The following is an 11,682-nucleotide window of genomic DNA, read 5'->3' as shown; positions in this document are numbered from 1 at the left end:
AGGCCTAGACTCTAGAGTATTGTAAATGGCACCCCGGTTGGAAATACTGGCGTAGTAGGCTATGTCCAAAGCTTAAAGATGGAAATGATTATGCGTAGCCTATGTTTATTCTCGGACTGAGAAAGCTTTTGACTGCTCCATCCAGGAAGTTTCTTCTGATCACTGACCCAGGCGCGGTTACCAAGTTTGACAAGACTGAAATTTTTTCGACTTTCCTTAAGTGTTGTTGTCTGTAAATTATTTCATCCACTAGGTGCCTGGAAGAGCAGTCGACACAATGCTTTGCTCAAGCGCACACCCCCAGAACTGAACCAGCGCTGTTTGATGTTGTGCTTTCTTTGCATACAAATTTGGGTATTTACCCAATTTCCTCAAATTAATGGCATCATATTAAAGACTGAACAAACCACGCATTCGTAGCATCAAAGTATGATGTGTGTTAATATTAAGTGCAGACAATGGTGATCAAACATGTTTATTTATTTTTTATCTGCATCAGACAAAACAGTCCATATTCAAAACAACAAAATAATTAAAATTATGTTAAATCCTATATTTTAATAAGCTAATATGATGCTGAAACAAGGCCACAATAGCAATGAAAAGTTAAAAACATGTGCCGTAATCAGGGTCTCCTAGAGAAATCAAGATTGGTCGGAAATGAAGGTGGTGGGGCTTGGTGGTTGGCTAGATGACCGCTTCTGGTCTTTCGCTACCATCCTGATTGCACCATAACCCAAGCAACAGCTGCAACTTACAATGCATTGTTTTTACTTTTCATTTACTCTGCTTGTTTGTTTTTTGTAGCGCTAAAAAATAAATTGACTTGACTAATGTCCAGCACATCTTCTATGCCACCTTAACAAACTTTAAAATTTTCCTCGCAAAGGCGTAGGCCGAAGTTAATGATGGAAAGATAGATCGAGAAAGCTTCGTCCAGTGCTGCTATGCCTTGCATTTTGTTTGTTCAGCAATGTATTTAGCACTTTGTTTTCTAGACTTTTGTAAGATATTGTAGGCCATATTGTTTTCGTTGTGATTGTCAGAAATATAAACCACCCAGCATAGGCTATACATTATACAAGCCGCTGGGAAAACTAAGCCTGACTTATGCGTATTTGAATGGAAACAAGCAACTTTTTCGGACTCAGTTAAGCTTGACCCAAGTGGATCGAGGCTGTCAAGTCCATGAGGGCCGCATTGATGGTGAAGTACGAAGCGATCAGAATGGCCGTTGATTGAACACTAGGTGATGCTTAAAATTCTCACGAAATGACGTAGTTTACACGAACCAGGAACAAAGGTACTGAGAAAATTTGTGTGGACACATGTTTTGTTGTTTTAATGCGCTAACGCGCTTATTCTCACAACTCAGCGTGAGACTTCAAATGCAATTGTAAGTGCAATGCGTGTGAAGTTGTGGTTTGGTACTTTCTGGTTCATTACCAACAGCTGCTGAGTTTTTACAAGACTCCTGAGAACTGTGGTTATCCTAGATCAGTTATTTATGAAGACCAGAGAAGTAAGAACTGGGCCTACTGTACTGGAAGTTGATCCCCATTTTTGACAAACCTGTGTTTGCAAGTTCAAAGCATAGAAGATGAGGTTTATGTGCCCTTTGTACAGTTTTAAAGCAGGTACTGTAATTTGATCATTTTGGAGTTACGGTAGTAGTCCTATTAGTCTATTCTAATCTATTTCCATCAAATGAGTGTAAATAACTTTATTTGCATTCTCAAACTAAGTTTTGTCAAACTATGGTTGGTTGGTTTTCAATCTTTATCATCGGACTGGCAAAGCCTTGATAGGTTATTCCTGGTAGTTTGAAATGATTTTTGTAGAGGCTTTTGACAGGGTTGATCTCTAAGTGGTCAAAACTGGTTGACAAACTGGTCAAAACCTGGTCAAAACTGGTTTTGACCCCTAAGCGGTTTAAACCTGGTTTTAACCGGTCAAAACTAGGTTTAAACTGGTCAAAACCCAGAAAAATATTTTTATGTAGTGAATGGTCGGCTACCTGGGCTATGGGCTATTTAGGAAATATTAAGCAGTTGTAAGTTGTGACCATTTTGATATGAAGGCCTTGAAATTGCTGGCGACCATGGCCGCCTTAACTTTCATTAACGGCCGCCAATGCCGACCTGTCAGTTCTACATAAAGTAGATAGGCATAAGGCATCACAACTTGTTCCTTTTCCCATAATCCTTTCTTGGCTTGACGTGTACTTTGCTTCAAAGAACGAATCATAAACTATCCTGTCTTTACTTTTTAAGGCATCTTAGAATATGCATTTGCATTGTTTTATTTTAACTGGATAAAATTTGATGGCAAATGTTTTTCATAAAAACAAAATTTGTTGGAATAAATTCTTGTACTTCAGTTGGCTGTGCAAATTGTTCATCGTTCTACCAAGCATTTTTTGGTTCATCAGAAACTTATTTTTAGAATTTGAATTTTCTCAATAATTAAAATAACCAACTGATTGAAATATCAAAAATAAACAGAGAAATTGAATGTTTTTTGTTCCAAATCCAGCATTTAGGTTATTGTTGATCAAAACAAAATATAGTTGAACTTCATTACTAAACATGGAGGGTAATATTTTTAATTCAATTGAAAAGCAACTTGATTCATACACTAAAGGGGTTTTGACCAGCTGGTTTAAACCGGGGTTTTGACCAGTATGGTAACTGACCTGCGGCAAAAGCAAACCGCCCCGGTTTAAACCGATCAACCCTGGCTTTTGACGCAGGTCAGTTACCATACCAAGATTGACAGAGTGAAATTTCTGATTACTTTTGAAGTGTTGTTGCTGGGGAATTATTCCATCCATTAGGTGCTGCTGAATGGAGAGCAGTCCTTAGAATGCGTTGCTCAAGTGCACATCCCGAGAGTCACACCAGCGCCGCTTGATCTTAAAGCTTCTTTATTCACAAATTCACGTGTTAACCAACTGAGCTATCGGGGCGGACAATGGTAAAGTATGGTATACTATAAACTGCTACGATAATAACCATGCATTAGGTGAACAGCTAATCTTTGACATCTTTTTGTGATTTAGTCTATTTATACAGTATTGAATCATTGTGCAGCAAGTGCAATTTTCTTAGTTGTAGATTAGGATTATATGTTTAAATTGTCACCAAAATGTCTAATCCTCAAGATCAACCAAAACAACCTACTGCAACTGTTGGTGTTAAGCAAGGAAGGGGAATTGTGAAACAGGTGAGTTATGCTTGTGCTGTACATTTGGTATTGTTTCAGTTGTTTCAAAGGTTTCAATTTTAATGAGTCTAGGTTAAACTTGACTTAGACTTTACAGCTGGTTTTTTTTTTTGGTCATTTATCGTTCATTGACCGAATTTTTAGCAAAATGTCCGAAAAAAAATATATAGTCAATTGCCTATATATGACCAAAGGTGACTACAAATGACCGAAATAAATAAAAAATGACCGAATTTTTTTCAAGTCATTTCGGACAAATGACCGAAAAGTCTCAGCGAAAAAAACCCCAGCTTTACAGCATCACTGATTATCGTATATGTGTAGGCTATTGTACACAGTACTTAAAGTGATAGACCATTTTGTATCATCACTTGTTATGGTATGTTAATATATATTTTAAAGGTAACAATCTTTAACAAATTTGAACTTATTTTGTTGACTAATTGTGCAGCAATTTTCAGGGTTTTCTTTTTAGTCGAAATAAAGTATTAATGTGCTTTTGTTGTATTGTTAGGTGCTTTCTGGAGATTGCATTATCATACGAGGTCAACCTAAAGGTGGCCCTCCACCTGAGAAACAAATTAATTTGTCCAATATTATAGCTCCGAAGCTGGCAAGACGTATCAACCCAAATTTTCCAAGTTCAGTTGAAACCAGTGATGAGGTAAATGAGCACTCTGTTAAGTTCATTGCAACCATATGATTTTTATTGTCTCTGTGACTGAGATTGTGTTCTGTTACAGTAACAGGTTGTGGATGTTTTCTTAATATTCTTGACCAAATTCCCTTAGTTATTTGATAATTTTATTTTAGCTGTATATTATATAAAAAAAAGTGAACCAACCAAAATAGTTGAAGAAATGCTGTCTAATCTTCCATCAATAATTGGCCTTGTCACATGTAGGGATGGGCAAAATAGAAGAATAAGCTATTCTAGAATTATTCTAGAATAATTTTTCGAATTTAGAATTTCGAATACCTATTCTAGAATAATTTATTTTAATTTCAGAAAATGTCAAAAAGCTTTGTTTTTATTCTGGTTTTATTAAAGATACATAATGGAAAAGTGGCAACCAAACGAAAAAACAGCAGTAACTGCCTAGGAGAGCAAGTCTTAGTTGCAGTGAAGAATGTTTAACGCTTTTAATTGCTCGCCAGTGGGCCGCAATTGCAGTTTTGATGCTGTTAATCCAGCATTCGAGAAGGATCTTTTTGAGGATGCAGGAGTGACTAAACACTTCTTCGCAAGATCAAACAACAGCGGGAACTTTTCTTTATTTTTGTTCCACCATTCAATTGCATCGCTGTTTGGCACTTTTGCCTTAAGGTGCGATCGGTTTTCTTCAGCAGCTAAAAGCTGTTCGTTGTCATCTTTACTTGATGCTGAAGTATTTGTCGCTTCAACACCGGAGCTCAATAGATCACCTATTTCATTGGATTGCTGCATTGTTGTGGAACTTATGACACTAGGTGTAGCGGTAGCCTCACCCAGAGTTGAATTGTGTTCCATGTTTAGTATTAGCCTACGATGCAAATCCACAGCACAACGGTCTTCTGACGTCTACAAACCGCACTGGTAAAGAGAGCTGATTAGCCGTTTTCGCTAGAGCGAATAGCTATCGCTGAGCCGAACGTAACTGATCGGCGAAAAATCAATAAAAAATTTTGGTAGTCGAAAAAGCAGATATTTTCATTTCGGTTTGGAAAATTCGATTCGAAATGTCATTTCAATTCGAATAATTAGATATTCGGATTGCAACTATTCGAAATTCTATATTGCCCATCCCTAGTCACATGGCATGCTCACATAACTGCATGTTATACCTGTACCGGTTGTTGTAAATAAAGGTTTTCATATTTACTTTTCACAATTTTAGTTGTTACAATTTTTGTAATTTGAAAGTATATCATTATAACAATCACAATATTTATCATTCTTGTAGGCAGTCGTATGTAGGCAGTTTTAAGATTTTGACCATGCAGTAAATGCAGTGAACTATTAGCTTACCATTTCTGCTTAAGTATTTCTGCTACTTACTGGTAATGTAATCTTACTATTTGCTTTAGCCATTCGCCTGGCAATCAAGAGAAAATCTTCGCAACAAGATCATTGGTCGGGAGGTGTTCTTTGTGGTTGATTACGCACCAAGCAATGAGAGATGTTATGGAACAGTATACCTTGGCACAAGTATGTTTTGTTTCATAAATTTCAATATAACTGTATGTATTGTTTTTCAATATTTGGCAAAAGTACTATCACCTGTAAAAAAATTGGGTTCTTAGTTCTTACCTAATTTACTTAAACAGTAATAGGACCTCAAACATGGCCAAAAACAAAAAAATTGTGCCCCCTCGGCAGACCCCCCAAACTAAATGCTTTATAACTCTTGTGTTTCTCAATAAATTTCACTCAAATTTTGCAGGTGTTCATCATATAAGATAGTGAAAAGGTGTGTAAAATTTAAGAAAAATTGAAGAGGTTGAATTTCTTGACTGTGTGAATTGACACGGAATGGCCCAATGGTAAATTTTCAAGTGGCTGGTGGCAGATCAAACTCTCGTCAGATTACATTCTAATTTTGCACAATTAGTTTTAGTAGTAATTGGCAAGTTTTCCAACCCCAAGCTAATAAAAAATTTATAAAAACGTTTTTTCAATCCACCCTATTGTACAGCCTATGCAGTATGTCCTGCTACCTGCCATTAAAAGTGTATTAACAAAAACAACACACAGCGTTCAACCTCCATACAACTTTGGCATTAATTACTATATATATTTCTAAACAACTGTGACTTAACTCCTAATGAATTTTTTCTTAAGGTAACACAGGAACCAATCTCAACGAGATGCAAGTAATGGATGGCTTAGCTGAAGTCCGGAAGGTTAATGTGAGAAGTGACAAGTAAGATGTAATAATAATAACAACACTTATATTGCACCACATTCACAGTGCAAACTATGCTCCTGGGCAGTGGGCTTGGCATTGTACATGGCGATGGTGATAATATAATATGGTACTGTACAGTAGTGATGCAAGCCGCGCCGCGCCGCGTACGCGGCCGCTTTTGACTTTTTCGCCGCGTGCCGCGCCGCGCCGCGTGGAAGGTTGAAATGACAAAGCCGCGCCGCTTGCCGCGTAAACTTTCAAGAAATTAATTTTTCGTAAACGTAAACTTTCAAGAAATTAAACTTTCGTAAACGTAAACTTTCAACTTTTCAAGAATCAGCTATGAAACTTCAAATTTAAATTGGAAACACGGATCAGTTATTTTTCCCTTCGGAAACCCTAAGATGGAAAGCTATGCAAATGCAAATTGCAAATGGCTTGCAGTTGACAGGGTTTTAGGGCTTGCTTGTCAGGGAAGCTGTACGAATGTTTTTGGTTAGTAGCCTAGCTGATAAGCTCAGTTACCAGGCTATAGGCCTAGCGCAACTACCGCATTATTTACTATATCAGTTAGCCCAGTGAGTTCAGGCTATAAGTTTTACTCTTGTGTGTGTAGTTCATATAGCCACTGGCATTATAATTGCATTATTGCTTACAAAAAGTGTTCAAAAGTCCTGATACTGGATCCAGGAACATTCTATTTGTCTTAGTTTGTATTATGTCTTAGAACTTAGATGCATTGCTGATAAGAGAATATGATCTGGTTAGCCTGGCCAATTAGTGCACAACTGTATTGGTACTAGGTTACCAGTTATATGCCATGGATGCTTTTTCCTACAATTGACTTTCTAAACAATAACTCGTTAAAATATTTTTTTTTAATTTTGTAATTTGCGGTGTGCGGTGCGGTGCAGTGTCAAAGTTCCAGATAAATTGCGGTGTGCGGTGCGGTGCGCGGATAGATGAGTCAGTTGCGGTGCGGTGTGCGGATAAAAATTTTGGGTTCGCTGCATCTCTACTGTACAGTACTTTCAGTCAAAATGTTCAGTGAAATAGAATGTTTTCAAGCGAGTTTTGAATTGAGTATAGATCTTCAACAAATGCCAATTCACACTAACTTGTATTCCTTTTGATGTGGTATCAATGTTAACTTATTGGAATGTACTGTAAACTAAATTGCAGCATTTGCCTTCACTTCTATTTTCCATCTCATTCTATCCATCGCATCTTCCTTCAATCAATCCGACTTTGTCTGCCTCATTCTTCACCTGTTTTTTTGGACGTCCTCGTTTCCTCTTTCCATCTACCTTTAAAGTCAAAGCCTTTCGAAGAAAACTTCCATCTTCCCTCCTTAGTACATGTCCATACCGTCTTACTCCGCTTGCCCTGGCAAAGTTGTTTAATTGTCTTTTTCATCTTTAGCATATCCATCAGTTATTCTTTTTCACCTTCCTGGCTTTTACCCCACACATTGCTCTCGCCATTGCCATTTCCATTCTTGTCAGAATTGCAAGTTCACTCTCTCTTAGCATCCATATCTCTCTGTCGTACAATGTTCCAGGCCGAACACAACTGCGCACAACTTTTTGATTCTATTTTTTTTTTACGTTTTTACTTGTGCTAGCTGAAAATGTTACTTATTATTGCGAAATGTATTGTAAATAAATTATGCTAAGAGGTTAGATTGTTGTGCAAATGCCAGCGTTCGATGAATGCAAAATAGCAGTCCCATATTAGAACAATGCAGAGTAGCCTTGTTTGATCAATCAAACCTTTGACGAAGTCATATTTGTAATTAATGCATATGAAATTGAGTTATTATATTAACTGCGAATGGGCATATATCGAGCCATGGGTCAGCTTTCTTGAAAGTCACTGGTTCAAACAGAGTATGGTATGCGGTATGCCCTCTTTCTCCAGTCATGTCGTTGTCTTGTTGGTTGTGTCCTGTTATGTTTAAGTGAATGCAACGCGTTTTCTGTTCACCATCGTTGACTATTTTTATACAGTTTACATCATGGTCTATATAATGAAAAATCATACGATGAATGGTATTACTACCGCAAAAGAGTGCTCAATGCCAAGCGCAATGCTAAGCAAAGCTAATTCATGTAGATTGAATCACTATTATAAAAGTAACCTTAACAGCCTGTTTCACCCTTTGCTGGATCGTCAGTAGGTGCTTATTCAAATAACAGGCTGTTAAACGTCACTTTGATATAGTGATTCATTGTACTTGAATAAAAATTTACATCTAATGTTTAACTCACCTAATTCAGCAATAAAATTGTCTGCAGTGTCGGGTATGCTCGATTGATCGAGATTGAAGACCAAGCGAAATCGGGTTTGCGTGGGAAATGGGTGGAGCCTCGGCCAGATGACGCGGTGAGAGATGTTAAATGGACCATCGAGAACCCCCGGAATTTTGTTGATTCTCATCATGGAAAACCAGTGCCAGGTATGTAATTTTAAAAGAACGCAATTTTGTTGCTATATATATTTCAGGAATGTACAACCTTTTCGCTTCGGCGGCCGCATCAGCTGCTCTATAACAATTTCCGGCCGCCAGTGAATCTGGGTTATTTTTCTAAATTGTGTTTAAGAGCAAAATTTCTTCGGTAAGCCTAACCAACCCCAGCAGATTGTGCAATGTGCATCCCTCATAGGTTGGTATGTTACCTGTGGTGCAGCTTTCACAATTGTCGCATTATGACATGGAAATGTGAAGATAGGCAAGCATAGATACAAGCATGCTCAAATTGGCAACCTATGATATGCAAAGGTAAAATATTTGATAAAACCCAAATAAGTGACGGTTTTAATTGTATAAAAGGATTGGCTTTGCTTTTTGTACTTTGAATTTTTCACCTATGAGACTACTTTTTATTTTCTTGGGGAGTATCGACATGGTTAATATTTTGAAATCCGTATTCAGTTACAGCTTTTTCTTTTTTTAATAATTTGTTTTTAAACCAGCGCCCATTCTCAGACCACGAGATTTTCTCGCTCCTGGTCTCCTTTGATGTACTTAACATTAATTTGATTGCAATTAACGTTGAAACTTCATTCAGCTGTCATTGAGATGATAAGAGACGGGTGCACGATGCGGGCATTCCTCCCTTCCCACCATCTTGTCACCTTCATGCTCAGGTGAGTCCACCAGTTTCAGTTTCTCGTACACATTTAAAAAAAGTAAAATATGAAAGTAAAAATATTCTTAAAAGTGTAGATAAATAATACCACATCAAACCGCCTAAAACTGATCCTGATGTTTCGTGGTGAAGACCACGCTTCTTTAAAGCAAAATGAAGAGAGATCAAACTGTCTAAAGGCTTGCTTGTGTAGATTTGACAGCTTCTTTGCTATTACTGCATTTTCAATCAAGATGTTTGCTTAACCAACGTTATTAACTTGTGTGTCATGAACTGTACTCCAGTGGTGTTAAGTGTCCTTCCATTCGTCGTGACCCAGAAGATCAAAAAAAGGAAATTTCGGAACCGTTTGCCGCCGAAGCGAAATTTTTTGTCGAGTCTCGTTTGCTCCAACGTGACGTCAAGATCATCCTGGAGGGCGTCTCCAACCAGAACATGCTGCTGGCCACTGTGCTTCATCCGGTACGTTAGCCAGTCCATCAACGTCTGCTGTACAGCTATGGCGTCAATTTGCCATCATGTTTTATTACGCGAGTATACCCCGTTAACAATATTATTAATATTATGCAATATTATGCAACAAGAACATATCTTTCGCAACCAGATTCAGAGTATTGAAGTGTTACATTTATCCAATTTTTAAATATAATTCAGAAACCTGGACAATTACCAAATCAATTAATAAAAGAATAAATGGGTTTGAAATGTGGGCATTCCGAAAAATGCAGAGGATTTCCTGGACTGACAGAAAAAGCAACCAAACTGTTTTAAATCAAGTCAAACAAACAAACAATCTTCTAAAAAATATCAAAGAAAAACAACTTCAATTTTTAGGACACGTGCTGCGAAAAGGAAAGTTAGAACATCTCTCTCTCACAGGCAAAATTGAAGGGAAGCGTGCCCAAGGCAGACAAAGATTAACATACTTAAACCAACAAACCGACAAAACTAACACCAACATACACCTAATACACAAAGCAAACAACAGAGAATCCTGGAAACTTTTCATACACGAGGCAGTCAATGCTTGGAATCAAGTGCGACAATAAAAGAAGAAGACCCCGTTTCCAATCGATGCTCAAAACACTTCAAAAACACCAGTGATTCTCAAACTTTCCCAGCTGGTAGACCCATTTTGCTTCCATGAAGCACTGATGAATCCCCATCCATTTTGCGAAACGAGTTTTTCAATTCCAACTTTCAATCGATTATGTTCGTTTATAGCAAATCGGCATTTGCGCTTGCTTTTGGTAAAATTTATCAATCGATAAATTCATAAACAAGAACAACAAGTTATTTTATAGCTTAAAAGCACAATTGTGGTGATAAATGGACTGGTTTTAACTTGTTCGCATACCTCAGTTTGAGAACCACCCAAATAAAATAGAGCGGATGCAATCAAAAGATAAAACCATAGTTAACTTTTTATTAGATAAAGTGAACGAGAAGTAATGTTACCGAACCCATTATCCGAACCGGTTACAAAGAATTAACTTTGAACGACCATTTCTTTGGAAAGGCCAAAGTTTGGAACCTTGTGTCAAAATCACGTGACACAAACCGATTGACTCCGACGTGTTTTATATTCATTTTGCCCAAAAGATAAAGTCTTTTTCAAAACATTGACTTAATTTTTTTTTTTTTATAAATTTGTTTCATAATAAATTGAACCATGACGCCTCGTTATCTGCACTAAATATGAATTTTGGAGGTTTATTTTTTTTTAAATTAGTCTCCTTGTCCCACAAATTCATATTATTCTTCGAATTTGCAACAAAGATAAGAGTTAAACTGACTGGTAAAACGGTGGTCGAATAAATTTGTGGCTAGAATACGGTGCGATACTGATGAGCCCAGCCTCATGGGCGAAACACGTGTCTATCGCTGTCAATTCTTGCTACAAATCGGCTGCCGAGAAACATCTCTTGTAATGTTTCGCAGTTAACATACTTGTCTAGAAGTCTGCGATCCGTATCAAAGCCTGACTCTCCAAACTATGCTGTTTTAATTAGTCTGTTTTATCGATCAGAATGGCAACATATCAGAGATGCTCTTGAAAGAGGGATTCGCTCGTTGCGTCGATTGGAGCATTACGTCATACTCTCAAGGCCCAGAGAAACTTCGAGCGCTGGAAAAGTAAGGCGCTGTGTTGTATCTTCGCGAAGTACATCACTTCTTGTTATAATAAGCAAAAATTACGTTAATTTCACGTTGCTACAACGTCTGAAGGTATTGGAAAGATCAAAACTGACCTGAAGAGTATTTACAACTTCACGAAAAACTTAAAAGTTTAACCCTGGAAGTTTCAGCCCACCGAGATCGATAATGTAAAATGTTAAGTATCCATGTTGTTGGCTGATATTAACATGTCTACCGACCGCTTCTGGATAGGGAGTTGTCCTTGAATTGAGCTATCA

At 37.5% G+C, this 11,682-nt stretch overlaps 1 protein-coding gene across 1 annotated transcript in view; it reads left to right on the top strand.

Annotated features, from left to right (window-relative positions):
- Positions 1–3,074: 3,074 nt before the first annotated feature.
- The window catches only part of LOC145783058 (staphylococcal nuclease domain-containing protein 1-like), a 44,128-nt gene continuing 35,520 nt past the window's right edge, over positions 3,075–11,682 (top strand). The window contains exons 1-8 of the mRNA XM_082594827.1: positions 3,075–3,225; positions 3,740–3,889; positions 5,293–5,413; positions 6,047–6,128; positions 8,411–8,571; positions 9,185–9,263; positions 9,550–9,727; positions 11,295–11,401. Of these exons, the coding sequence (XP_082450953.1) occupies positions 3,148–3,225; positions 3,740–3,889; positions 5,293–5,413; positions 6,047–6,128; positions 8,411–8,571; positions 9,185–9,263; positions 9,550–9,727; positions 11,295–11,401 (956 nt within the window). The 5' untranslated portion in view covers positions 3,075–3,147. The remainder of the gene's footprint in view (positions 3,226–3,739; positions 3,890–5,292; positions 5,414–6,046; positions 6,129–8,410; positions 8,572–9,184; positions 9,264–9,549; positions 9,728–11,294; positions 11,402–11,682) is intronic.

This window comes from Aplidium turbinatum, chromosome 14 (assembly GCF_918807975.1).
Source record: "Aplidium turbinatum chromosome 14, kaAplTurb1.1, whole genome shotgun sequence".
In the NCBI taxonomy this organism is placed as follows: domain Eukaryota; kingdom Metazoa; phylum Chordata; class Ascidiacea; order Aplousobranchia; family Polyclinidae; genus Aplidium; species Aplidium turbinatum.
Note: the sequence above shows the minus strand (reverse complement) of the source record. Positions and strands in the feature narration are given on the sequence as shown.